Source organism: Talpa europaea (genome assembly GCF_964194135.1).
Source record: "Talpa europaea genome assembly, chromosome: 8".
Classification (NCBI taxonomy): Eukaryota; Metazoa; Chordata; class Mammalia; order Eulipotyphla; family Talpidae; genus Talpa; species Talpa europaea.
The window spans coordinates 52,130,535-52,158,202 of record NC_140075.1 but is presented as its reverse complement, the minus strand read 5'-3'; the positions used below and the strand labels follow the sequence as shown (position 1 = coordinate 52,158,202).

Below are 27,668 nucleotides of genomic sequence, written 5' to 3'. Positions count from 1 at the left end.
TGCCTGCCCACACACACAGGTGCTAAGCCCTGCTGGCAGACAAGGGGGCTGGGAACCTGACCTGGACCTCAGAGTCAGGAAGAAGGGTATTGAGGGTAAGGGGATAGGCATGAGCCAAGTTACCTCCCTCCCTTACCCCTTTCCTGTCACCAGGGGTCAAAAGGGGCCAGAGGAACAATCTCTTTATTCTTGATATTCTAAGCTTCCTAAGGTTGAAGATGAGGCCAGGGAGTCCTCTCGAAGGATGCTGGAGGTTACAGGAGCCATCAAAGTTGAGATGGAGCCATGGAGAGAACCAAGATGAGGCGTTCTCTTCACTTGGCATTCAGACTGCGACCCTTTCAAGCATTGTGTTCCTTTGCTTATTTCTATTTGATTTGTGTGATGTCTGATCAGTCCAAAGTCCATCTGAAAGACATTGCTGGTCCTCTCCTCAAAACTCAATCCCATGTCCGGGGCAGGTTCTTTCTTGTCCTTTTTGTATGGACTCCAGCTTGTGCAGGGCTCTCCTTAGAGGTACTGATTAGGTCTCCGAGGACTGGGGGTGGCAGGGCAGGGGAGGGTGGGAGGGGGTTATGGGGTGAGCAGCTGTGGTTTGCATATTCCTGGACTCTGAAAATTGAGCAGAAATACTAGAATCACTCTTCTCTTTCCTAACCTATTTTCATAGTACATTTAGCCAGGTTATTTTTGGATCCTAAATAGAGAGAAAAACTTCATTAATCATTAATTTGGACCCCCATGGTTATACAAAATTTGTGACAATTTGTTTGTCTTTTAAGGAACTGCTAGGAAAGCTTAACAAGGAAATTATAGGGGGTGGGGAGGAGAGTGTTTAACCTTTTATGGAGACAGGAGCTCAGTTAAGTTCCCGTCTGGACTCAAATGAGTGCTCAATATCCATGCCACTCTTCTCTGTCCCCCAAGAAGGCTGAATGCCTCCTCATTTGTAAACAGGGGACCAGTGGACTAGATCCTCAACTATTTCAAGCCCAGGGACCCCTTTCCCATGACAAAATATTTCCTGTACCATCTCTGCCCCCAATAAAGCTTTCAAGTAAATCACAGTAGCATCCATGTGCACAGGAGAAATAGTGCTAACTTTCCGAGTCAGAGTGTTCCTTTAGGCTATAAACTATGTTTGGGTACTTATGAAGTCCAGCTCCCCTGGAGGTGGCTCTGGGGTCCTCTGCATCCCCACCATGTGGGAGTCTTAGTTCTCTAAGGCTATAAGACCTGGAGTCCTGTAATGCCAGTAAGGAGGATGAAGTCCAGGTCATTTCAGCCACTCTCACCTTAATGGTTCTCTGCCTCCACGAGGATCCCTTGGTCAGAGAATCCTCAGTTTAAGGGATCAAGGAGGGTTGGGGTAGGTACACTTAACACCTACCAAGGGGGCCTGGTTAAAACTCTATAAGCTGCTTCTTTAAAGCTTTTCCAGGTTGCCTAAGCTCTCCATTCCACAGTGTGCAGGATGGGTGGTGACTGGCATCCCTCTGGGTACCAGTGGTCACCATCCCATGTGAGCAAAAGAGGTTAGGTCTAGTCTTCTGGGTAGTTTGCTTGTCCAGCTGCCTAGAAGAGCTGTCTCAGCTCAGCTCCTCCAAGGGCACCTTCTTCTCTTTGTGGCAGGAGGTAGTAGAGAGGGAAGGAGTACTGGCAAGCGTATCAGAGCTGAGGGAGAAGGGAACTGAGGGAGAGGGAGGGCCTTGCCTTTAAAGGAGTTGAAAGCAGGAGTTCTTGGTCCAAGGATAGACTCAGGAGTCTGAGGATACCCTGAAATTAAAGCCAAGTGTTTTGTGTGTGTGGGCATTTCAGCAGGGAGGAGTATCTATCTTGCATTACATTCACAAAGTGTTCCATAGCCAAAACACTTTCTAAAACCCTGCCCTTGAATTTCAACTTTTCCCTGACTCAGGCTTCCCACTCCCTGGTTACTCAAAACTGGTGAAGTGTTACTGTGTTAGTCAAAACCTGCAAGTGTAAAATATCAAATGCTCATTACCCGACAATGACGGGAACCTTAGTCTGCTTAGCAAGTCTGTTCTGCCACTTCGTGTGTGAGAATTCTCAGCACCAAACAGATGCCTCAGAAAACAGCCTGATTGATGACGCTGCCTCCTTTGTTCTCCCACACAGGCCCCGGGATGGCACTCTCCGTGACGGGGCTCCTGGTCTCCTCCTTCCTGCATACCGCCCTCTCCCTGAATCCTGAGGACCCCAACGTGTGCAGCCACTGGGAGAGGTAAGATGTGACCTCAGAGGGCCAGGCACTCCCAGGACGCCTCACCCTGGGTGTGACAATGTAGGGACAAAAGCAGAGTGGAGGTCCAGATGTGTCCACCTCGGGCCGTCTGGCCAGCCGGGGAGAGAGCACAGTTATCAAAAGACGGGATCACGCAGTATAAATTCCATCTGAGACGCAGAGCTGTGGGAAGTCAGGGTGGAAGGGTTGAGTGACAGGCAACTTAAATGATGCTGTCTGGTAGCTGACAATGCACTCGTGGCCCTCCCGTGTTCACAGTCATTTTACAGATGAGGAAGTAGAGACCCGGGGACGCCATGCCCATCCTCAGCCAGGTAGGGCTCAGTGACTGGTCCAGATGTGATGATCTCTGATGCTTCCATGCTTTTCCTGGTCTCCCAGCACTCGTAACAGCACGGCAGCTGGGCTGTGGGGTGGCCAGCAACCTCTCCAAATGGGTGACAGAGCTCTGCTGCTTCCCATCTGGTGGAGGTATGGGGATACTACCAGGGCAGTGCAGCCAGGGCTGTGGCAGAAGAGCTGGCTGCATTCTGGCTGCGGCACTAGGTCCAGGGGGACCGTCTGCAGGGCCTGGCCTGACTTTGAAGCACAAGGTTAAAGTATTGATTTTGGTGAGCACAAAGACAGTGACCAGAGACCCAATCAGGAAAAACCGAATTAAACCTTGGAATTGATTGGCCATGCTGACCAGGATGACTCTGCCACTTAGATGTTAATAAATCAAATGAATAAAATTAAGATGAGGGCCCCATGGGGGAAGTGGAAGGTAGAGGAGGACAGGCAGGTGGGATGGTCTCTGCTCCGTGCTGTGAGGGTGAAAGTCCCAGCCCCAAGACAGGGACAGACACCTCACCCAGAGCCCTGGAGGTGCTGGTGTGGTCTCCAGTGAGCACTCTGTGGGGCCCCAGCAGAGGACAGGCTAGAGCAGAAGGCAGTGTTGCCGTGTGCACAAGATCTGTGCTGAGAAGACATTGACTTCATGGTTTATTCTACTCTCGATTTTTCCACCTGCTAGCTGTGGGACTTTGGAGTTTCTGAACCATTCTGAGCCTACTTTCCACCTCTATCAAGTTGGGGAGAATAATTAGTCCTGCCACACAGTTGGAGGATGAGGATACTAGTTTCATGAAAGTGCTTTGAGAGCCATAAAGTTCTTCCATTGTCTTTTCTTGTTGATGATTCTGACTTTGCAGGAACTGACTACCGCAGACTTGATGCGCACCAGGCTCACTGGGGCTGCATATCGAAAACAGAGTCTCCTGTATCTTCTCCCCTGAGACGCTGACTTTATTGGTCTGGGTACAGCCTAGGAATATGCATTTTTCATAAGTTTTCCATGTGATTCTGAGGTTCTCAGGCCTTTTGGCCCTTTTGGCTTCGGTGAGTTTAAATCTTTATTTCCCAGTGGATGAGAGAGATAGGAGGTGGAATTTCACGTTAGATTAATCTCTGGCTTGCAGACTCCTGCAACCCCTTGTTGTGTATCTGGGTACCTGTGATGTATCCCAGGCTCTGGGATGCCTCCTTTGCTCACATCTGCATTTCCAGGTCCCTTTCCTCCAGGGAGCCTTCTCTGATGACAGGACCCACCCTGTCTTCCCTTTTCTCTGAGTTCCTTTGCACCAGTGGGTCAGTTAGACCTTACAGCAAACTTTTGAAACCTGCCCAACATGAGTAAATTTGGAATGTGAAAATACTCTGACCAAGCCTTCCCTGAGCTGGCATTTCAGGCTAATTGGGCTATTGGTCAAGGTTAGAGCTTAGACGGAAAGACAAGGAGTGTCCCTGACAGCTGAAAGTAGGTGGCAGCCCCAGGCTTCTCTAGCCAGGGAGGAGGCCTTGCTGTGATGCCCTGTGCCACCAGGGCACCTCCTTCTAGGCTTTTCCAACTGAGCTGCATTGCCAGTTACTTGAGGATGGATCTAGTGGGTATCATTCCAGAAACACTCTCGGGTCCCCAGAGACCACTTAGGGAGAATTTTCCAAACTGGATTAGTGCTTCTGGAGGGTTCCTTGTTAATTATGCCCCTCCACCCTAAAACCCAGTGGGAAGACCTCTCCTGGCTAGTAAAGCCTGGCTCTGCAAGATTAATCTGGCCCCTATTAGCATGTTGGCAAATGAGCATGTTAAACCACCCAGCCATGAAACCAGGGGCACGTACTTCGCCTCGGAGACTTGGAGTTGGTTCAAGGTGTGGTTGCCAGTCTGGCTCAGCTCAGGACACACTCACAGAGCGAGGTCTGACCCATGACACCCTCCCCTCCTTCTCTGTTAAGTTGTGTCTTTTCTCTGGGCACCCACTGTGGATCAGTGCTGGAAGGAGTGTCTATGATCCTGAGTGCATAACAAAGCAGAGAGTCCCTTTGGCCTGTGGGTCTTGCTCCCCACTCCCTTACCATGGTCAGGGAGGAAATATCCCTCAGTGCCTAGCATGTGGGGCAAATCATTGCCAGTCATATAATGATTGCCAGCATCTATTAAACATTTATTGTGTACCTGTTAAGCATATTAAATGTATTATCTTAATCTTCCTACCACCCTCCTTAACCCTCACTAACCACATGAAGTCCTTGGTAATATTTATCATAGATTTACAGGTGAGGAAACGGAGACTTATGTGAGTTAAATGATATGTCGAAGGACAAGCAGCTAATGAGTGATAGGGATCAAATTTGACCTAAAGCCCATGCACTCTTCTCCATTCACTTCTACCCGTAAGTGAGATGCTCAGTAGATATGTTAGAACACAAGGACATGGAATTTCCAGAGTTGGAAAGGGTTTTGGGGATGCCTGGGTGGGTCTCCAGCTTCCTCAGTTTCCCCAAGCTTGGAGCTAAATGAGGAGTTTGGTTCGTGTCTGCAAAGATGTATGTCAGGTGGTAGAGTCCCATGAAGGACCCTCCTTCTAGCCTCAATGCTTCCAAAAAACAGATTTTCCCCGTCACTCTGAGTCCTAAGTATGGCTGACCGCTCCTGGCTCCTTTATTCTAAAGCAGAGAGCCTGCTAGACCAGCCCCCTTGCACATGAACCAACAGTTTCTTCAGGCAAGACAGACGGGCTTTTACAGCCTGGCCCTGGCCATCTGGCCCATGTCATGAGCCTTCTGGGGGAAAACATGGGATAATACCAATCTACAAAAAATTAATTCCAGAAATTGCAGCTGGGGTCCTCTCCCAGCTCACAGAAAGTCTGAGTCCTGCTTCAGTATCTTGGCTTGACTACCTTTTCACAGAACTCCTACCAGGGGCAGATGGGTAGAAAGGCTTGTTTTGGTAAAACTGAGATCTGCTTCCCTGGGTCTTCCCACCTGTCCAGGTTTATAGCTCACAGTTGGGATGACAAGATAATCACTTTGGTCAAGAAGTATGGGGGCATGTCCTCAATGTGCCCCCAGTAATAGTAGAGATATAATAGGGCAGAAGGTAGCTGGGTGATCTTGGCGATGTCTCTTGTCCTCTCTGATGTTCAGTTTCCTCATCTGTAATATGAAGATAGCAATGCTACTCACCTTGTATGATTGTGTAGGGATTAAAATACTTCACACAGGGCCTCCCCGGTGGCGTAGCGGTTGAGCCCTGGGTTGCAAGGCTGCCCGCGGCCTTTGCAGCGCTGGTTTGATCCCCGGCTGCTCCCCGGCCACTGGAGGAGGGTCCCGCATGGTGCGCAGACCTCCCCTGCTGCCCGCTGCTCCCCTCAGCAGTGTACTTCGGTCCTTCTGCCTGCTCTGCTCCCCGCTCTGGCTCTGGTGAATTCTCTCACCCTCCCGCGCTTCTGACTGTACCCAGTGCTTGTATAAATAAATAAATTAAAAAAAAAATACTTCACACAGGGCACTATGTGTTGGGCAGTTATTGGTACCAGCTGAGGGACCCAGGCAAGCAGCCTTTCTCGGAGCCTCAGTTTCCTCTTCATCTGTAAATTGGGACCACTTTGTTGAGTTGCTGCAAAGATCGGTTTCCATACATATACTTTGAAAACCATAAAAATCTGAACAAAGTATTTTAAAACGGGCTGACTCTGCCTTCTAGAGCCATATAGAGTAAACTGAAACCTTTATTCTCTGCTAAATGAGCAGATGAACTAGAATTTCAGACAATGAGCTAGGCCAAAGGGCAGTAAGAGGTGTGTCCTGGATCCACCCTGGAGCCAGAGAGTTTTGAATGCTGAGGGGTTCAGAGCAGAAGGAGCTTAGTAGGGTGGAGGGAGGTTGGAGCCCCTGGACATTTGACTGGTGGGAGACCCCATCCTAAACATCAGCTCATCTCCTGAGTGCTGACCATAGCGTACATCTCCTGTCTGGTTCTCAGTTATGCCGTGACTGTCCAGGAATCTTACGCTCACCCCTTCGACCAGATCTACTACACACGATGCACGGACATCCTCAACTGGTTCAAGTGCACCAGACACCGGTGAGTACCTCTCTCAGATGATGGGGCAGGGAAAAGTTACCAGGTCTTCGGGGTGTGCCTTGGTGTGAGTTAGTAAAATGCCCCATAGCAGCTGTAGTCAGGGCTGTGCCCCTGCCACTGGTACTGCCCTTCACACTGAGCACCTGATGCTCTGCTGAGGCTTCCTTCTGGCCAGAGGAGCTTAAAGGGCAGGGCAGACAAAAGTGCTAGAGGATTGCTGTCCTGGGAGCATCCCTCTCACAATGGTTGGTGGAGAATTGGTAGATAATACCCCAGTTTCCTCACCCTTAGTGCAGCAGGACACCCCTGAGGCATGTTCTGTACTATATCCCAAAGGTTCCCAGGAGAATGGAATCCCAGTTGCCCTTAATATAAACTTGCTCAGTAGCACTTCTCGAATTGGCTACCTTTATTTTCTCCCACCCTCCTGGTGCTTCCCAAATAAATTTCTTGTCTTTAAATCCTTGCCTTGGGGTCTAATGCTGGGGGGGAAAAACCACCTAAGATAGTCCTCATGAGTGCAGATGTAGCCCCATACCAGGTCATCTGGCTTGGAGAATAAGGTGCAAGGAGAACTCAGCACCCTCTTAGGCTTGGCCAGGAAGTACTCAATCTGAATGACTGCTTGGGAATCCTACTCACTTGTCTGCAGTCCTGTGACATAGTCTGCAAACCATGACATGCCCTCATGTCAGGGAGAAAGAGAGGAAGGAAAGAGAGTCAGTTCTGTTGGATGATCCTGGGCAAGCCACTTTACTTGGGGATTCCCAGTAATCCTCACCCTGCCTACTTGTAGGGTCCACTAAAGTCAGGGATGTGCAAGTACTTTGAAAGGCAAGGGATAAAATGAAGAGAACTGTGAGGTATTAGATACAAGCAAGATGGTTTTATTATTTGAGGGGTGAAAAGCCAGCAGATGAAGGGTAAGTAAGGGAGTGAGGGAGAGGCTGCCTGATAGGCTTGTTTTCTAGTTGCTGAGCATGTGAGTTGGTCCCAGATTTCTTTTGCTCTTGTGACCCAGTCCCTCTTTGGTGTGAATGCAGGGATCATGGTATGTGGCAATGAGGGAAACTCACTCTGCTGAAAAGCCGAAGTCCTTCTTTGAGGTTTTGTTAATTTTCTGGGAGACACAGAGTGTATCTATAACAGCTTCAGAAACCTTTGTCTGCTAATTCCAACGTCTGGGTCATCTTAGGGTTGGTCTCCCCTCATTGCCTTTTCTCTTATGTAGATAATATTTTGTAGTTCCTTTAGATAGCTAGTAGTTCCAAATTGTGTTCTTGGCATTATGAACTGTAGAGAACTGAATTCTGGTGTATTCCTCTAGAGAGTATTATTTGCTTTAGCAGCCACTTTAACTTTGCTACACTCACATTCCAAACTCAGAAAGTTCTCTCTTTTTAGCTTTAGCTGGCAGCTTGCAATCTGCCCTCCATGCACGTAATTCAGGGTCTAGAAGTCTGCACAGAGATTTTACAAAGAATGTGAAATCACTCTTTGTGGCTCTCTCCTTTCTGGGGCTTCACTTTTCACATTCTAGCTGCTGGGTCTACCCAGAACTTGTCCTATTATTCTTCAAATCCAAAAGGCTGCATGTGTTCTGTCTGCATTTTAGTCACTGGGAATATTGTGGACTGGGGCCTTCCCTTGGGCTAAACCTGTGTCTTTCTTCCAAGTATCCACTTCCCTCCAGTGTCTGCCTGCCTTTGTTGTCTCTCTGCTTTCGAGTAGTCGTTTTTCTGTCTTCCCAAGTTTGTATAGTTGTTACTTGCAGGAGGGTGGTCCAATAGGAGTTACTCAGCCATTGTTGTATCCCTTTGCTCTAACTCTTTACTGTGAAGTGAGGAGGGGGGACCAAATGCCCCCTTCCAGTTCCCCTAGTTGTGCCAAGATACCTCCCTGTGGTCAAAGGTGGAGGCTGAAATCAGTCCCGCTCCCTCTGTAAGCCTGGCAAGCCTTGTGCCAGAGGCAAGTTTACTATGAGGTGTGATTTTGTTAGATACTTGGAGGCCAGGTGTCCATCACCACTGGCAAAGGATAAGTGAGCTGCTGCTTACTAAAATAGGTTGCATTCTTGGAACGTGAATTATTTTGCTAAATTATTGAGTTGCCTGAAGCTTTCCCAGTGACCAGAGCGTGTGTGCTAACAGCTGGGTCACCAGTCTGCCTCAGTGTGGAATGGCTCCTCAGAACGCAGCCTTCTTCTCCTGAGGGCAGCCTGACCTCCGGTCCCTGCCCTCTCCTCTTTCCATTGCAGTGTGGGGAGCAAGGCTAGGAAACTGGAAGCAGTGGCGAAAACTCGCTCCTGAGAGGCTTCAGTGATCCTGAGACCACCTCACCACTGAAAGGGCTTAGGGCTAGCCTTGTTTGGTGGGAAGAATGGACTGAGTGACTTCGGAGTCAAGTCTGAGTCATTATTCATCGGGGAGGCTTATGCAAGTCCTGAAATTGCCAGGAGCTGCCTCCCTTTGCTGGGAAAGTAGCCTCACTTTGAGGCCAGTTTGCCTTCCATTATGGGTTTTGACAAAGTAGAATAACCTTCCTCTATGACATTCCCAAATGTCAGGGATTTCCCTGGAGCCTCACACTGTCATTTATCATAAAGTGAGGGCTATAAGGACTGGGTGAGTTGGCCCAGCCCACATTGCAGGACTCCCTTCACAGTGTGGCCTGACCTTCCATGGAAAGCAGGCCACAGGGTCTCCAATGACCAGCCCTGCTGCTTTGACCCCTGAGAAGGCTCCCCTGAAGTGCTGATGGGGAAGTGAAAGAGTCCTGGCTTCAAGGTCTGAGGACTTGGGCTTGAGTCCAGTGATAGTCGTGACGTTGGGAAGTTCTGTCTCCTCTTATCTTTAATGCCATTTCATGTCTCCTCGCTGTGACTCTACATGTGATGAAGGGGCTTTGCCTTCAGAACCCCATTTGACTCCCTGTTAAGGATTCAGACCTCCCACATCCATATTTCCCTTGCCTTTACCTTCACTGTGTCTATCCCATACATCAGCAAGCCAGCCTGTGGGAACCGGCACAGGGCAGTAGGTTAAGTCTAATGGTTTTGAAATTAGAGTGACTCTGAAATTTATTAGCTACGTGACCCCCCAGCAAATCATTAACTGCTTTGAATCTCCTTTTTCTCATCCATGTAGGTTAAAACAAAGAGGAGATACCCTACATAATAAAAGCTCTTAAAAAAAATAAAGGGGGCATGATAATGCTAGCTGCCCTATGGGTTGTTGGGAGAAACACATGAGATTTTACTGGTAAACCTGTCTGGCATGTGGTGAAGTCTTCACATCCGTCTTAAAAACTAGACCCTATGGGCCTCCCCAGGTGGCACAGCAGTTGAGCGCTGGGCTGTGAAGCTGCCCGCAGTCTCTGCAGCACCGGTTCGATCCCCGGCCGCCGGCAAGGGTCCCACATGGCGCGACAGACCTCTCCTGCTGTACTCACTGCTCCCCTCAGCAGTGTACTTCGTCAGTCTGCCTGTTCTGTTCCCCGCTCTGGCTCTGGTGAATTCTCTCACCCTCCCACGCTTCTGACTGTGCCCAGTGCTTGTATAAATAAATAAATAAATCTTTAAAAATAAATAAATAAAAACTAGACCCCAGGTCTCCGATTCCCTGTCTCATCCTCCTTCCGCTCCCTGGGCCTCAGTGTCTTCTCTGCAGAGCCAGGGGGCAGTTCTGAGCCTGCCCAGGGTGGGAAATTGCCTTCTAGGAGGTATGATTTTGGTGTGAGTGGTATTAATCCCCACTCTGGGACTGAGTCTGACTTGGAGGATTCTTTTGCTGACTCTGCTTCAGTTCTGCAGGTGGGTGGGCCAAGTCCCAAGGGGCCCAGAGCTGTCTGTTTATTAGGGGGTTGGGGTAGTTATAGACACATACACTCTCAGGGTCACCCTCCACAATGTAGTCCCCAAAGTATCTTGCACATCCCTTTTAAATATCTCTCTGAAGAGACTGGGGAGCAGTCAGCAGTGTAGCAAATGCCATGTCAGTAATACATTCTGCAGCACAACAGCCCAGATCCCGCCATTGATTTTTCTTTATTGTGTTCCTTCATATTCAAAGCTGCCATGCATTTTAAAGTAATTATTGAATGGAATCTTCGATATAGCTTAACACAAATATCATTCTAACAGGAGTGATTGATTTTCAATACTTTCAAGTGGCTTTTTCCCTTGTGCCTTAGGATCAGTTATAAGACGGCATATCGGCGCGGCCTCCGGACCATGTACCGGCGGAGGTCCCAGTGCTGCCCTGGCTACTACGAGAATGGAGACTTCTGCATACGTAAGTAGGGCTGCCGTTGTTTTGGCCTCAGTGGGCCTGGGCGGGAGGGGAAAGCAGAGGAGGGGGAGTGAGGGAAAGGAGGTCGTGCTGTGACCCAGGCCCTGAGCAGCAGCCCTCATCTGGCCCAAGGGAGCCTTTCTTCTACTCTCATGAAGACCCTGCCTGCTGTCAGCTCTGAGGGGGTAATGGTCTGGTGCAAACTCATTAGCACAGAGTCGTCCACCAGATCAACCTCTTAAATGTGGATGCAAGCAGGTCTGCTTTAGACTTTGACAGGGACAGAAATGGATGCATCTGGAGTGGTCACTCTGAGGAGCAATAGGGGAAGGAGTACTCAGTGCCTGGCATAGAACAGAGATCCCAGTATTTGTTAAAAAGAAGGAGAAACAAATGGATAAATGGGTAGATAGACAGATGAATGAATGGATGGATGGGTGGATGGAGTTAAGGGGGTGGATGGATGGCTAGATGGATGGATAAATGGATGGGTAGGTGAGTAGATGGATGGATGGGTAGATGGAGGGAGGGAGGAAGCTTGGATGATTGGATTCCAAGATCGCAGTACCTAGAAGAAGGATGGCAAAAGTAAGACAGATCATGAGGATCTTGTTCCAAGAGTGGGGATCTTGTTCCCTGTTTATCTGCAAAGACTTAGAAAACTGAGGCCTTAGTGTCTCCAGAGAAGTAAGAACTAAGCGGCTTTCAACTTCAGTCCCTCAGGATGGGGGGCAGTGGGGGACACCAAGGAATAGGATCCTGTAGATCTGGGTTCTCGCTCCAACCTCCCAGGCATGTGGCTTTAGGCAAGTCACTTGACCTTTCTGGGAGAATGTTTGTAGGGCCTGGTCAGAGTCAAATGAACTCTTTCCCAATTCACCTCTGACAAGTGGAAAAGGGCCAGTAAGGGGCTTTTCTGTGGGCATTTGACAGTTCCCTCAACTGAAGGAGTGTGTAGGAGAAGCTGGGGCCCCTCATTAAATGACTGAGAGGAGAATTCACCCCAAAGCTTCTGCCTCTTCATTTGGAGGGAGATTTGGGAGGTGGTTTTCCTCCTTAGTATTCTCCTTGCCACTCTTATTTATGAAGCGAGCTAGCCCCAGAGAGAGAATTTGGGCAGAGTGGGTGTGTTGATGTTGGGAATGAAATGACAATTTTCCCCTGCTGTTGTTACATCTCCCCTAATGCTGGAGAAACTCGATTCTAATTGCATTACAGGAATGAATGAAAAATGCTCCCACAAATGCGTTCAATAGGCATGGCTTTGCAGGAAAAAGACAAAGATATTCAGCCAAAGCAAACCCACAAAGGCTTTTCTTAGGAGCAGGACAGAGGACTGGACTAGGACAAGTCCCTGGCCAATACCTCACCTGGAGTGGGGTTACTCTGGGGACCCGGGTGTAGAAGTAAGACCAGAACTCAGACTTTTCTGCTGCTCTGTCTTTCTGAGTTGAGATTCAGCCCAGGGGTGGGACATGGGTCTCATAAAGCCCAAGCAGGACAGATGCCAGTGGCCTTTCCAGGCTCAGGGCACAGTGATGGACTTGGGAAATTATAAAGGGAGTTGGGATGTCAGCAGGGGCTCCAAGAATGGATGAACACACTACCTTTCTAATTTCCATTAGTGGGTGTGGGTAAAGCTCGTGGAAAATGAAGAGCAGGGCAGAAGTGCTAAGTGTCCTGATTGCACAGGCCTGGTCTTGCTGACTGGGAAGTGTGGCTTATGACCTCCCACCTTCTCCTTATGTAACTGCCGTGCACTGCAGGCCAAGCTGGTGGCCATTGGCCAGCTCACCTCCCAGAAGTCAACCATTATCAGGATTGAAGGCTTTTCCTAGGAGGGGATAGGAGAGTTTCAGCAGTGAGACAGGGGCACTATGGCATGCTGGGTGTGGGTAGTATGACATAAAGGGCAGGAGTCACACAGGTCCATGTTTGTATCTCACTCTGCCACTGCCTGTTTCCTCCTCCTCCTCGTCGTCTTCTTCTTCATCATCATCATCATCATCATCATCATCATCATCATCATGGTCTCCAGAGCACCCACCCACACAGGCCCCTATCTCATTGGTTTACACACATCAGTGCATCAGCTCCTCATACCAGCCTTGTGTGGTAAATACCTTTGTTTCTCCCATTTTGTAGATGAGGAAACAGTCACAGACATGTCTCTAGAAAGTGGCAGAACTTGGATTTGAACCCAGGCTCTCTGGCCCTGTACAGAGCCTGTACTTGGACAGGCTGCTTCTCTCTTCTGAGCCCAGGCAAGACATCATCTCTCTGAAGCTCAGTTTCCTCTCATGTAAAATAGGGACAGTAACACCTAATCACTGGGAACAGGTCAGAGACTTAATAAGATGTTAACTCCCTCTTCTATGGCCTTGGGTTTAAATTTTTTGTTTTTTAATAAGGGTCGAAATTTTTTTTTTTTTTTTAAGATTTATTTATTTATTTATTTATGTAAGCACTGGGTACGGTCAGAAGTGCAGGAGGGTAAGAGAATTCACCAGAGCCAGAGCGGGGAGCAGAGCAGGCAGAAGGACCGAAGTACACTGCTGAGGGGAGCAGTGGGCGGCAGGAGAGGTCTGCGCGCCATGTGGGACCCTCCTCTGGTGGCCGGGGAGCAGCCGGGGATTGAACCAGCGCTACAGAGGCTGCAGGCAGCTTTGCAACCCAGCGCTCAACCGCTGTGCCACCGGGGAGGCCCTGGCCTTGGGTTTAAACATTTTCTGTCTTGGCCTTTAACTTGTCAGAGCTCCATGGACCCTCTCCCTGGTAAAATGCAGGCTACATTTATAAACCTCCCCCTACCACTCCTTTGCACACATTTCAGTAAGTGCAGGGGTCCCTTCAAGCCCTTACAGGGTCCTTGGATCCCTGGGATATAGTTTCTGCTATGTATACCCGTTCAACTTATACTTGTTACTCCCAGTTGTGCAGATGTGGGGGCTAAATGCAAGTGAGAGGGTTGATGATCCTCAAGAGGAGCTTGCAGCCTAGTGGAAGGAGGCTGCTACACAAACGCAGCAGCAGTGTGATAGGTGCTTCGCAAGCACCTTTATAAATAAAGTAAGGCAGGAGTAGAGAGAAGTGGCTTTTTCAGCAGCAATCACTTAAGGTGTTCATGAGCAGTCAGCAGAGATAGAGGCTCTCTTAGAAAGTTTCCAGCCAGTATTTATTAAATATCTACTATGGCATATAAGTGCTAGAAATAGTCCCCACCCTCGTGGAACCTACAGTTTGGTTGGGAAGACAAGGCTGAAGTGCAGGCGTGAGGAAGCTTGTGGAGAGGGAAGTGAGAAAAACTAGCAGTCAGTCCAGAGCGAGAGTGTGACCTGCCATCCCTCGGGAGGCTTTGTGGGAGTTTGAACTGGATGGAACTACATCTTGAGGGTGCATAGAAGAGAACCACATGATCCTGGGCATGGAGGACCTGATCATGAGGCAGGGGTGAGGCAGTGAGAAGGCTGGGCTGGCCACGGTGGCAGGTCTGGGCAGGGCAAGGAGAGATAAGGTTGGTGGTGAGGCGGCTGTTCCTTTTCTGGTGCTGCTACTTCAAAGTAGCACAGCCTGGCAGCTTCACCGGCAGTTTATTATCTGACTGGAGGCTACAAGTCTGAGATCACGGCATCGCCCTTTGCTTCTGGTAGGTTCTTGGCTTGTGCCAGCAAAACTCCCTTCTTCACCTGGTGTTCTCCCCTGTGTGTGTGTGTCCCCATATTTCCCCTTTTTAAAAAAACATCAGTCTCATTTTAATTTGATTACCTCTCTAAGGTCATATGCTAAAGTATTGGGGGTTAGGACTTTGATTTATGAATTTTAGGGGGACACAATTCAATCCCCAACAGGTGGGTGTCAGCCACTACCAGCACTCTCCTGTTCCTGCTAATTGTCATGGGGGAAAAGGAGGGTAGATGGGTAAAGAAGAGTCCTGGAGCCCTTGGTGGCTTTTTCAGGTTTTTGAGTTTTTTACATCATTTGTAGTGTGGCAACCAGGTACACGGCAGGCAGGGGGTCCGGGGGCGGGGTGCAGGAGGCTGGCAGGCCTCCTAGCCCTCGGAAAATCTTCACTCTTTATGGACTCTCTGCTACCACTGCTGCTGCTGCTACTTCTACCCTGGCGTCCCCACGACGCCATCCTGTATGACCAGCCTCTTAGCCCAGGTGCGCCCACTTACACAGGCCCACACCCTACTCCAGGCGCCGCCATCAGGCATGCGTGCAAGACCACAGATGTCATTCATTGATGCTAATGACAGGAGGCGGAAAAACCTGATCACTTCCATTTATCCTACAGAGGGGGAAACTTCTAGCCCCCATGGGCTTGCCACATGTCTGTGAGGACCCTGAGAGAGGGAGAAATGGTAGTGGGAGGGTGAAGGATTGTGCCCAGCATGCCAGGGGCCGGAAGAGAAGCTTGTAAAGCTGGGAGTATCTGGGAGTATATGTCTGTTGGTGCCTGCCCCTCATCCCCACCCCTCAGAGGCCAGAGAACCTCCAGGATCACCAGAACCTAGGGATAACCCTCTGGCACTGAGTCCTCAGGACCTTGTACAGGTAGTAGAAGGAAGTAAAAGCCTTGGCTTACTGCACAAATTGTGTGCAAATCCCTTTGCCTCTCTGGACCCACTGTGGCTAAGGATGGCTCATCCCTGTGCAGGGAAGGAAGATCAAGCAAGAGTGAGCATGCCTGGAACATGCAGGTCTGGGGTAGCACTGTTTTTCTGCTCCTTTTTTTTTTTTTAAAGATTTATTTATTTATGCATACAAGAGCTGGGGTACAGGTCAGAGGTGTGGGGGGTGAGAGGATTCACCGGAGCAGAGTGGGGAATAGAACAGGCAGACTGAATGAAATACACTGCTGAGGATAGCTGTGGGCAGTCAGGAGAGGTCTGCTGTGCCATATGGGTTACTCCCTGGCCGGCTGGGAATGGAACTTGTGCTGCAGAGGCTGCGGATTGCTTCGTAGTGCGGTGCTTAACCCCTGTGCCACCAGGGAGGCCCCGTTTTCCCCCTCTTAGTTCCATTTCTTCTGCCCCAGAACTGCCATCCTCATCCTGGAGTCCTTAGCAGTTTTTCTAGAACCGTCTATACTGGAGCTGCCCATCCCTTCCATTATCTACAGATACAGCTGAGTCCTGCCCGCCTTGGTTGCCAGGTATCAAATATTTCTTGAGAATCACTGAACACAAACAGTCCTTGCTCCACTCCCCCACCCAAACCTCCCCCCCATCTCTTTTCTGTTCTCTCCATGAGATAAGGGAGTGGACATCTTTGCCTCTGCAAATGGAACTGATTTTAAGTCATTTATGTGGTAGAATATGAGGCATTTTGGGAAACTGTGCTGTTTGAAAATATTCGTGCACATCAGGGCTAATCGGACTTTCAGAATGGATGGGCTAGGGTATGTTACAGCAATAAACAACACTCAAATCTCAGTGGCTTAAGACTATTATAATGTTTACTATTTTGTTCATCTTACATGGCCATGGTGGGCTCCCTGGGGCCTGCTCACCCAGGACCCAGGTTGATGGAGTAGCAATTCTCTGCATGTTGCTGATTGCCATGGCAGAAAGAAGAGGGCTCTGGCAGGTCTTGAAGGCAGAGGGCCAGAAATATTGAGTGAGCAGCATTAGTGCTTATCCCAGGTGCGATACAGATGCTGCAGGAATTACAATTCACAATTCGTTCAAATGCATTATTGAGCCCCTAATGATCTGCTATGAGACAGGTATCAGAATCACCTGGAAGACTTGTTTACAGCACAGATTGGGCCCCAGCCTTAGGGTCTTGAATTCAGAAGCTTTGGGATGGGGCTAGAAAATTTGCATTTTTAACAAGTTCCCATCTGATGCTTATGCTGTGGACTGGGAACCACGCTTTGAAGACCATGAATTTACCTTGCACTAAAGGGTGGAGGCTGTGCTGACCTCAGCTTCCTGGCAAATTGCAAGGAGGCCTCGAGATGCTTAACAGGTGCATCCCCTTGACCCACAGGCCTCTCCTGATGGGTGCCAGGAGGGCAGGCACACCTCAGAGTAGCTAGCCAGGACAGCAAGTGTATCTGCCCGATCTCCTCTCCTTTCCCCCACAAATGGTGACTCCCCCAAACTTCCAGTGGATATCTTCTAGCCTTTGGAATGCTGCGCTCACCCCCTGCAGTGTGGTTTTCATCCAAAACCAGATGTGGAGGGATGAGCTCCACTGAAGCTCCAGGTACGTGGCTGATGCCTGACTGAGCTGTGGCCTGGGGAGCACTGCATCTCAGGACTAGTAGCCGGCTGGTTCTGGAAGAGGGACTCTCTGGGGGCATCGGTCAGTACTGGGTAGCTGAGGGGGAGCCAGCAGCTGGAGATCTGGGAAACTGGCTGCCCTGAGGGTCTCTGAGGGTATGTAAGATTTAACACCAGTAAGCTCACATCTTTTTTTGGTGATTTACATACTCCTGTTTATTATTACGGTTGTTTATACAATTATTATTTAAATTTAACTCATGTTTACTAATTTTTTTCCTTATGTCTTTATACGTCTCACTTCCCGACAAGTTGTATTTAGTCGACCCCAGAGGAGAGATGACTAGTAGGCTTTGTCTGAAAATGCCCGTAGTTTGCTCTCCCTTGTGGCTAATGGTTTAGCTGCCAATGAATTTCTAGGTTTTCAGTCAGTTTCTACCTTCAGTTTGAGGGTGTTCTGGACTTTGTCATTGCAGTGCCTGAGTTACCTGAGTCCCAGGCTATGGGTGCTATAGAGCCAGGATAGGGTTTCCCCATGTGCTTTGAGCAGTCAAAGGTATAAGCCAGAGAGAGGTGTTTTTACCGTGAATGCTCTCATGCATTGCTAATTGAATCGAGAGTTTGATTGTATATTGAGTTCAATATTGAATTATTATAAAATATGGTAAACCTACAAGGTATGGATGAAGATTAACAACACGAGAAGTGAACCTACCAGCTACAAAACAGAAAATAAAGTCCTGCATTTTGTCATTCTGTCTGGTTTCCTTATCGGGTAATAATAATTAGGATCGGGACTAGTGTGGCTTTAAATAGGATATAAAAACAGATTAGTTCTGTGGCAGTAAAAGTCATAATTAAAACATTTGTAGCAGAATTTATATTGTAATATAGTTTCTTCCAAGTATGTGGCTCTTTGGATAAGTGAAATTGGCTATCTCTAGGTGTTTAGGGGGAGAAGCTGTTTGTGCCAATAGCAGTGCAGATAAAGGGTCAGAAAGGAAGGTTGGTGAAAAGTTTATATTGGTATCATTAAATTTATTTAAGAGGATTAAGCTGATATATTGGTTCAGGTTATTTTATTTTTTGACTGTCATACTAGTGGAAATAGTATAATAGCTGGGGAGATAGTGTTTAGCATTAAAGAAGGTTGAGGTTCTATATATGGTCAATTCCATGTGCCTCGGATGCTGTAACTGGAAGGTACAGTCTTAGCCTGTATGTTCCATGTATGGAGTTAATTTTTTCATACTGTTTGCTCCTTAGTGGCATATGTTCAAATTAAGGATTCCTGTCCTTTATCAGTTCTGGAAAATGTTGAACTCTCATTCCATCCTCTGTCTCTCCTAAACTCTCATTTTTCATCTCTTTATCTCCATGCATTATCTCTCCATATCTTGGACACTTCCCTTAGATCCATTTTTCAAATCCTTTAGCTCTGCTAATTAACCCGTCGGTTGAGATCTTAATTTCAATACCTGCATGTCTCATTTCTAAGAATACTGTTGCTTCTTTTTCAGATCTGCATGTTCTTTTTCTGTAGTGTCCCCTTTTTCATTGTGGATTCTAATCCGCCTTTTATTGTTTTAACTATTTTAAACATTTCTTTTATATTCTCTTTCAGATAATTCTCTCTTGAGCTATTAGTTCTGTTAGCTCAAGTTCCTAGAACATCAATTCTGTTTGTAGAGGCCACGCATGCTCCCTTAGAGAGGACCATTTCCTCTTAGAGTTTCCCATTTTCCCTTCTCTTTTAACTCTTTAGCCTTTTCTCCTCTCTCAGGCCCTGGCTTGTGGAAGAGCCTACGCACTGGTTTTGTATTTTCTTAGTGGCACGCTAATGGTTTTAACTGACTCTTGACCAGCCTTTGCTTTGATAACTTGCTCTGTGTAGAGAGGAAGGTTTAGGTTTTTCTTATTTTCTCTTTTTTATTTTTTATTTAATTTTTTTAAATGTTTTTTTTTTTAAGAGGCACGTATTTTATTTATTTATTTATTTGTTTGTTTGTTTATACATGCACTGGGACAGTCAGAAGTGCGGGAGGGTGAGAGAATTCACCAGAGCCAGAGTGGGGAGCAGAGCAGGCAGAAGGACCGAAGTACACTGCTGAGGGGAGCAGCGGGCGGCAGGAGAGGTCTGCGCGCCATGTGGGACCCTCCTCTGGTGGCCGGGGAGCAGCCGGGGATTGAACCAGCGCCGTGGAGGTCGTGGGGAGCTTCGCAACCCAGCCCTCAACCGCTGTGCCACCGGGGAGGCCCTCTTTTATTTTTTGACGTGAAAGCCACATAACATTAACCATTTTAAAGTGTATGATTCTAAGAAACTAGCACATTCACTGTGTGCTGTGACCATTATCTCTATTGAGTACTAAAACATTTCATCTCTCCGAGGGGAGACGCCACGCCCGTAATGCATTCCTTCCCATCCTTTCCTCTGGGTTTTGTTTCTTGTGGGAGGCTTTTATTCCTCATCCAGAATCCCATGTTATATCCCTAGGCTGGTGGGCAACATTATCAGGATTCCCCTACATGGAGTCGGCAACTCCCAAGGCCAAGTCTGCCTCTGGGCAGTGTCGGGGGGTGGGGGTAGCAGGGAGGTGTGTTAAAATTCAGGCTTCCAGTTGGGCCTGGGGGCCAGGGGAGTGACTGGCCAGGTCCGATGTGCCCTGGATTACCTTAGCTTCAGCATCTGACCTTCTGCAACTCCTATAAATTCCACTTCTCTCCTTTATTCTCATGCTTAAGGATTTACCTTTCTTTAGAGTTCAGCTCTCTATTTTTTAAAAATCGGAATTCTATTTGGGCAGCATTTTGATAGCAGGAAGGGCTACTCTTAAGCACTCTTTGCCATGTCTCAGAAACGACCCCTGTTTTATAGTGAGTGGTGGGGTAGGGGGAGGCTTATAACCAGGCTTTGTGATATTTAATCCAATGTTTTCTTGAACTGATTGCTAACTGCCAACCACAATGAAAACAATAGTGTCACATCTGCTGGTTCACTCAGTACTTCTCATACAGTCTATCAGTGCTCTGAGACTGCAGAAGTGAGTTTTAGTATGACTGCCCTGTCCAGCAGAGGGAACTTAAGCAGGGAGCTCAAGGGGCCTTTTCCACATGGACAAGTGCAGTCCAGGAACTCAGACCCTGCAGCTCTCAGTCCTGCTCTTTCCCTGACTACAGTGGGTTTTCTCTCCACAGGAGGGACCCTAAAGAGAGAAACAGGGTCAGTTAAGTGAGCAGGTAAAGAGGTGGAGAGGTTTTTAGGGAGACAAAATGACTGAAGACAAACTGTTTTGATTTCATTTTTTGCTGAATGGGTCCTAATAGGTGCCAGAATCAGGGTAGTGTGTGTGGGGGAGAGGGGTTGGGGTGTGTATGTGTTTGTGTGTCCATCCTGTCTGAACCTGGCCTTTCCATAAAGCTACTAGATAGAACAATTCCCCACTCTCTCTGCAAGGCTGCCCAGGGAACCCACCTGCTGCTGGTCACCAGAAACAGAGCTGATATAACTCCCTTGGGTCACTTACATCTGGTGCTGAGCTTTGCTGCCTAGAACAAGATCCATCCTTCTGTCTGTCCATCCATTCATCAGCATTTATGAAATTCCTGTGCCTCGCAGATGTGCCTATGCCTTTTGAATCTGGAATACAGAGATGAATAAGAAGCACATTCCCTAGTGGGAAAGATGATATGTAAATTCCAACACAGTATAATAAGAGCACTTTAAGCAAGGAAGGAAACAGGGTGTTGCCATACTGGTTGTGGGGAAGATATAGTTGTCTGGCTGTCCTAACACTCAGCAGCCAAAATTGGTGCCATTACCCCAATCCCAGCCCCAGTCTTGTTCCGGTTTAGATCACTGATTTAAGATGCCCAGACTCGCTGAGCTCCAGGGGATGATTCACAATGACCAAACTCATAAAATACTGATGCTTAACCCTGTTGCCAATTAATTAATTTACAGTGGAAAAAGTAACTGCCAAAGGTTTGCTTTTGTCCACTCATCAGTGCTTTTTAGACCCTCAGTAAATAATTGCTGAATGAATGAATTCATGGTCTGGCACCCTCTGATTAGTACCTCTTTTCTATTCCTCCTGTTTCACTCCAGAGCACCACTTGGGAACTAGTTCCAAGTGTTCTTCACCCACTATCAGGTCCCTCCTCTGGCCTCCTATTGCCCCTGGATTGCTGTCATTCTGTCCTATTAGGTGTGATGCTGCCTTGCCTATTCTCCTGTGAGTTCCCCAAGCAGAGGGATCACATCTTCTCTGTGCCCTGTGTACCTAGCACAGTGCCTGGTACTTAATGCTGAGTATTTATTGAGTGAGTGAGAGAATGAATGAATGAATGAAATGGATGCATATCCCCAATCCTGAGAGACCTCTTAGGGAGAAGCAATTTACTCTGGGGAATCAAAGGACAGGAGAATCAACAGTGACTCCTATTTTTTTTTTTTTTTAGTCCTCCTCTTCTTAAAGACAACTCCTTGAAGGAGGTTAGTTTCAAGCATTGTCTAAAGGATGAGGAGGGACTTGCCAGGAGGCCAAGAGGTAGGCAGTATTTAGACAGACCAGAAGTTTGAAGTCCATTCCCTTTCTCTACCAGCTGTTTGACCCTGAGCACTTTATTTCCCTCTCTCTACTTGGGTTTTCTCATCTGTAAAATAAAAAAGTTGCATTAGAACTGTACCTACCCCTTTGGGCTGTCATGAGGGTTAAATGAATCATTACAAAGAAAGCATTTGCACAGGGCATGGCACTGAGAGCTCAGTAAATGTTAGTTACTTCTGTTTATATTCTTTTTTTTTTAAAGATTTATTTATTTATGTTTATTTATTTATACAAGCACTGGGTACAGTCAGAAGCACGGGAGGGTGAGAGAATTCGCCAGAGCGGGGAGCAGAGCAGGCAGAAGGAGCGAAGTACACTGCTGAGGGGAGCAGCGGGCGGCAGGAGAGGTCTGTGCGCCATGTGGGACCCTCTTCCAGTGGCCGGGGAGCCGCTGGGGATCGAACCGGCGCTACAGAAGCTGTGGACAGCTTCGCAACCCAGCGCTCAACCGCTGCGCCACCGGGGAGGCCCTCTGTTTATATTCTTTTTGTGAGTGGGCATTCTCTAGTAAAGGGGCAGTGTGAACAAAGATGAGAGGTGGGAAAGAGCAGATAGACCCAGCATGCTGCCAGCAGGCCCCTGTGGCAGGAGAGGAAGAGTGGAAGTAAGCAGTAGCAGGAGCAACTGGGAAGAGGGAGGGTGTGGATTCTGAGCACACACCAAAGAGCCTGGACAGTTTTGTGAGGTCATTGAAGGGTTTGAGCAACCAGTGACATGCTCACAGTGGTGGTAAGGAGCCATCACCCTGGAGACAGCATCGTGGAGGAAGGGGTGACAAGTTGGGAGGTCATGCAGGGATGGTGAGTGTGGATGTCATGGTCAGTTACGCAGTTAAGAGAACACAGGAGCCCTGGTACTGGCTGACTGTTTTGCTGGCCTAGCCCTAAACTTCCTACCAGGCCTTTCACCTATAGCTGGTACCCCCAGAGGCCTGTGTGCTGATGCAGCCACGGAAGGATCTAGGCTCTGCTTCTTAATTACCAGCTGGAGCTGTAATTAAATCTCTGCTATCCGGACTGGGCAGCCCTGGGGGGAAGACTTTATTAGTGTCAAAAGCAGTTGAGGGCCTCCCCTGGTGGCGCAGCGGTTGAGCGCTGGGCTGCGAGGCTGCCCGCAGCCTCTGCAGCGCCGGTTCATTCCCTGGCCGCCGGCGAGGGTCCCACCAAAAAAAAAAAAAAAAAAAAGGCAGTTGAGCATTTATGTAAGGCCTGGGTGTTCTGGGCCAGATGAAGCTTATAAAGTAGCTAACCTGTCCCCAGCCTAACTCTGTATTGCTCAATGGAAACTTCCCTAAAGCCCCTTCTTTCCATCTGAATTCCCTCAACATCTGTGGAGTGCCATCTCCGATTAGGGTTCTGGTTGGATTTTGGTTACTCTCTGCTTCCTCACCATGTGCTGCCAGCTCCACGTGGCCTGGCCCTATACTCTGACCCACACTTTCCACTCTGCCTTACCTTGCACGTTCTGTGTATGCTTCTTTTCCATCTTGGCATACAGGAAGGTGTTTGCTGTTCCATCTGCCTGGGATGCTCTTCCCCAGATATCCATGTGACTCATTCCCTTATTGCACTGAGTCTTTTCTCAAGTATCAGGTTATCAAAGAGGCATCCCAGAATGCTCTATCTGAAATAGAAGTCCCTGACATGTTTCTGTACCCTCTTATTTTTTTTTTCCTTATTATCACCACTTGACATGGAGGCAGAAATATATATTATTACTTTGTCTAGCATATATACTAGCATATATACTCAAGAGGCAAGCGATTTTGATTTGTTCCTAGCTTATACTTCTAGTACAGTACCTGGCATATTGTATACAGTACCTGGCATATTCCCAATAAATGTTGACTGAATGAATAAAAAATGAACTGTAAGCTCCAGAGGGCAGGTGTATCATTTTAAAAAGGCCACTGTATATCTACAGTGGCAGGCACATAGTAGGGCCTCTGAAAATACTGAGTGATGAGGTACCGCTATATTTTTTAACACTTCCCTCCCACACCGCTGCTGCTACTCACTCCTGAGGCTGTACCCCAAGTCCCCTCACCTTGTTGCAGGCACACATCCCACTGTCCCCACCTTGTCCATTCCTGCAGGGTAAGCATGGAAATATTAATTACAGGCTTGGCACTCCTATCAAGAGTTTTGAATGGAATAGGTTCCTGGAGGCCTCTTGTGGCCTGTAGTTCTGGATTATGGGCAGATGGGGGGCTGGGAGAGCAGCAGGGGTGTCAACCTCCTGCCAAACAGAGCAGAAGCATTTTAATATTTTAACATCCTCTCCAGTTTAAGCTTTGGCCTGAGCTGATATAGAGGGTTCTTATTTGGCCCTGGAGATGTGATAATGTCTGGACCTCTGGGAAAGGGGCATCTCAGCTCCAGCATTTGGCTGTGTATACATGTGGGTGCATATGGCACTGAATCTACATGTATAGGGTCTCCCAACCCACGAGAGGGATGTCTGTGCAGCAGGTTATGCTGGATAGTGTAAAGGTCAAGATTGACCTAGAATCAGATTGATGCCTCCTGCCTGTGTGGCTGTGGGTAAAGGATTTAGCTTCTTTGTGCCTCAGTTTGCTATAAAATGGAGTGGGAGTTGTACCTTCTTCATGGGCTGTGTGGGAATTAAATGAATGTGGTAATTGCTACGCAAGTGTGAGCTTTTGCTGTTACAGATGCATGTGTGTATTCACAAGCACACCCCCCCCACAAACTATGTGTGCACATGCATGTTCAGAATGTATGTACTTCCTGAAAGCATATGTTGCAGCTCTGCCCATGAAAAAGGCCCTCGTAACCTGTGTGCTGGCGCATATCTGCATGCTTCTGTGTTTGGAGAGTTTGTGTGTTTGTTTCTCCCTCGATTCTTCTGAGAGTCACCTTCCCCATCATCCTTTCCCACTTCACTTTCTCCTTCCTCTTTTCAAGCAGCCAGTGGTGCCGAATTGTCACCAAGGGAGCCAGAAACACATTTTTGCTCTGGATGGGGTGGGATGGGGGAGCAAATGACACCATCAATCTCATTCCCTGGGAAGGAAGGAGACCTGCAACCAAGGGCAAAACCAGGGAGGCTTCCTTCCTCCCCAAGCTAAAAATTGCCCCTCAGGCCACCGTGATCCTGGGCTGAGCCAGGTGTAAAGGAAAGGGAAGGCCCCAAATCTGGGAGCTACGTAAAGGCAGCCCCTTATCCCTTTGGTGTGGCCAGGCAGAGGGACCAAGACCTTGGCCTCTGTTTATCCACAAGGTTCCATCCACCAAACAAACTGCCGAGGCCTGATAGTAAATCAGTAGCGAGTGTGATTTAGAGGACTCTGTTTGTTTGCTCAGCTAAGCTTTTGGCAAGGTAAATGCATAAGCTGCAGAAAATCTCTTTGAAACAGCCGCAGGGCTCAAATGCCCTTCAGTCCTCCATAAAGGATTCTCAAAATTATATGGACTAGATTAGTATCTCTATTACATAAAACCATTTCAATGCCTGCTCAGGGCTTTGAGAATACACCCGACAGACCTTTTGTTGCTCTGCCCCAGCCAGCGCCTGGTAATTGAAGATTTCCCTTTAAGAGTGTGTCAGGTGGAAAGAGCTCCTAATTTACTAAGTGGAGGGGTCTTTGTTAGGGAGACTGATGCTTTGTTCTGCCTGTCCCTTTTAATCTTGTTTTGCACAATGGACTTACATAAAGCACTACCAGACGTTTTTGATTCTGGGGAGGGAAGAAGGGCAGGGCCTCCATTCCCTCTCCTATCTGCCTCTCTCTTCCTCCTGCTCCTTTTGGTTTTCCATTTCCTCTTCTTGGCTCCTCCCTCTATCTAGACTCCAGAACTATGGGGCAGGCACAAGCTCTGGGACAAGCTCTGTGGCTTCATGGGAGTGGCCACCCTCTTTTTCTAATCAGAGCACAGCCTCCTCCTTTTTAATTGCCTCTCTGCAAGGAACCCCCAGAGGCAAGATCCAGGTTTGGGGCTATATTCTCTGCAGGTTGCCAGGTTTGACTCTAGCTGAGGTCTTCAGCCCCAAAGTCAAATGCCATCTGGTGGCTGATGGGAGGGTTTTGGTTGGAGGGGCTCCACGTCCAGGGGCACTAAGCAGCATTTGCTGTCTGAGTCCTTCTGCACGCTGGCTTCTAGTTCTGAGTGAGAGGTCACTGAATCCTGGTTCAGAGGACTTGGGTTTTGCGTCCATCAGGGGCCGCCCCACTAGGGATTGAGGCCATGTGGTGCTGTCAGCTGTGAACCCTAATCTGGCTTTCAGAGGTGTTCTTGTCACCCTCTGGACCATTGTCTCTGAACCTTAGCTGCTTCTGTAATGCCAGAAGATGTCACCTCTGAACCTCTGTTAAATGAGTTCAATCATGGTGACTGCAAGGCAGAGGTTTTTCTTATTTTGAAGTCAAGGACAAAGTTAACATGAGTCCCAAGACCAGTGAGTACTTTTAAGACAGACTTGCAAATGCACTTCTTGATGAAGTGGAGAAGAAACAAATAGAATAAGGCTATTGGCAAAGAATCGTGAAACTCAGTCACCGGGATCTTGGGAGATGCCGTTTGGTTTGTTTACTCTGGTGGACGCAAATATTCCTGGGATTATCTTGATAAGTTTCATATGGTAAGGGGTTCATAAGCTTCTCAAGCAAGACCTTCCTAGCCTGCATCCCCAGAGGGGCTGGCACAGGATTTGAGTTTCTCCTAAAGATTTACCTACTTATAGGGGCTGGGGAGATGGGAAGGAAGAGCTAGTAGTGACTCATGACAAGGTAGTGTAGCTTGTTTGGCACCTCAAGCCCCTTTGGAACAAATCCCAGATAATGACCTCCTTTGGAGGACATTTGCCTTCAAAAACAGAGTAAGTGGGGAGACTCACATTTTTGGGGTCAGACTTTCACATGTCTCAGTTTATCCTCAAGATGAATTTCCGGGCATGAGTTTATACTTTACACATGTAAAACAGACTTAGAGGCATTACATGCTTTCCCCAAGGACCCACACCCAATAAGTGGGGAATCCAGGTTTCCAGGGCACTGAGTGGAGGATTGAACCTGAGATATCCACAGGAAACTTAAATTTATTTTTAAAGATTTTTTTTTTATTTATACACACAAGAACTGGGGTGTAGGCCAGTAGTGCGGGGGGTGAGGTGAGAGGATTCACCAGAGACAGAGTCAGGAGCAGAATAGGCAGATCTACTGAAATACACTGCTGAGGGGAGCAGTGGGCAAGGCAGGAGCAGCGGGCAAGACAGCTTCCTGGCTGGGGATTGAACTCATGCTGCTGTGGCTGGCGATAGCTTGATAGCACTGAGACTTTAACCCCTGTGCCACAAGGGAAGCCCAGGAACCTTAAATTTTTAAGACCCCTGGAGGGGGTCTCCTGTCATTATTGCTCAGGCTGCACAGTCCATGTCCAGCTCTGGCTCAGGTCAGGAGCCTAACTTGCAGCTCTGCCTTTTATTATACCTAGATGGGATGGGTGACACAGACATGCCACTCCCCTTTCCTTGTCTACCAAATAGGAGCATCAACTCTGTCCTTCAAGACAATATGATGAGCTTAGTAGCCACCAGTTCCTGGGACCCTCACCTAGCCCGACGGGCAATAGAAATCTTGTCCTCCTTCCCCGCCCCACTTCCTCATCACCATTATAACTAACATCTGTATAGCACAGATTATATGCTAGTCCTCATTTCTGTATTCACTTAATCCTTATAACACCCTTTGAAGTAGGTACTGTTAACATTCCCATTTCATAGATGAGGAAATGGGGCCTATAGATCTTGCCCAAGGTCACACAGCAATAAAACAATCAGCTGGAAGTCAGTTCCATGGTGTCAGTTCCATGCCTATAACCGTTCTGTTACAGCCAGTGC

General features: G+C 48.1%; 1 protein-coding gene across 3 annotated transcripts in view; it reads left to right on the top strand.

The window, feature by feature from the left end:
• Window positions 1–2,147: 2,147 nt before the first annotated feature.
• Window positions 2,148–27,668, top strand: part of MEGF11 (multiple EGF like domains 11) — a gene marked incomplete at both ends in the record, with an annotated part of 211,858 nt that continues 186,337 nt past the window's right edge. For all 3 annotated transcript variants that reach the window (XM_084239762.1, XM_084239761.1, XM_084239763.1), the window contains 3 exons: window positions 2,148–2,245; window positions 6,576–6,677; window positions 10,869–10,969. In XM_084239762.1, coding sequence (XP_084095888.1) covers window positions 2,148–2,245; window positions 6,576–6,677; window positions 10,869–10,969 — 301 coding nt within the window. The remainder of the gene's footprint in view (window positions 2,246–6,575; window positions 6,678–10,868; window positions 10,970–27,668) is intronic.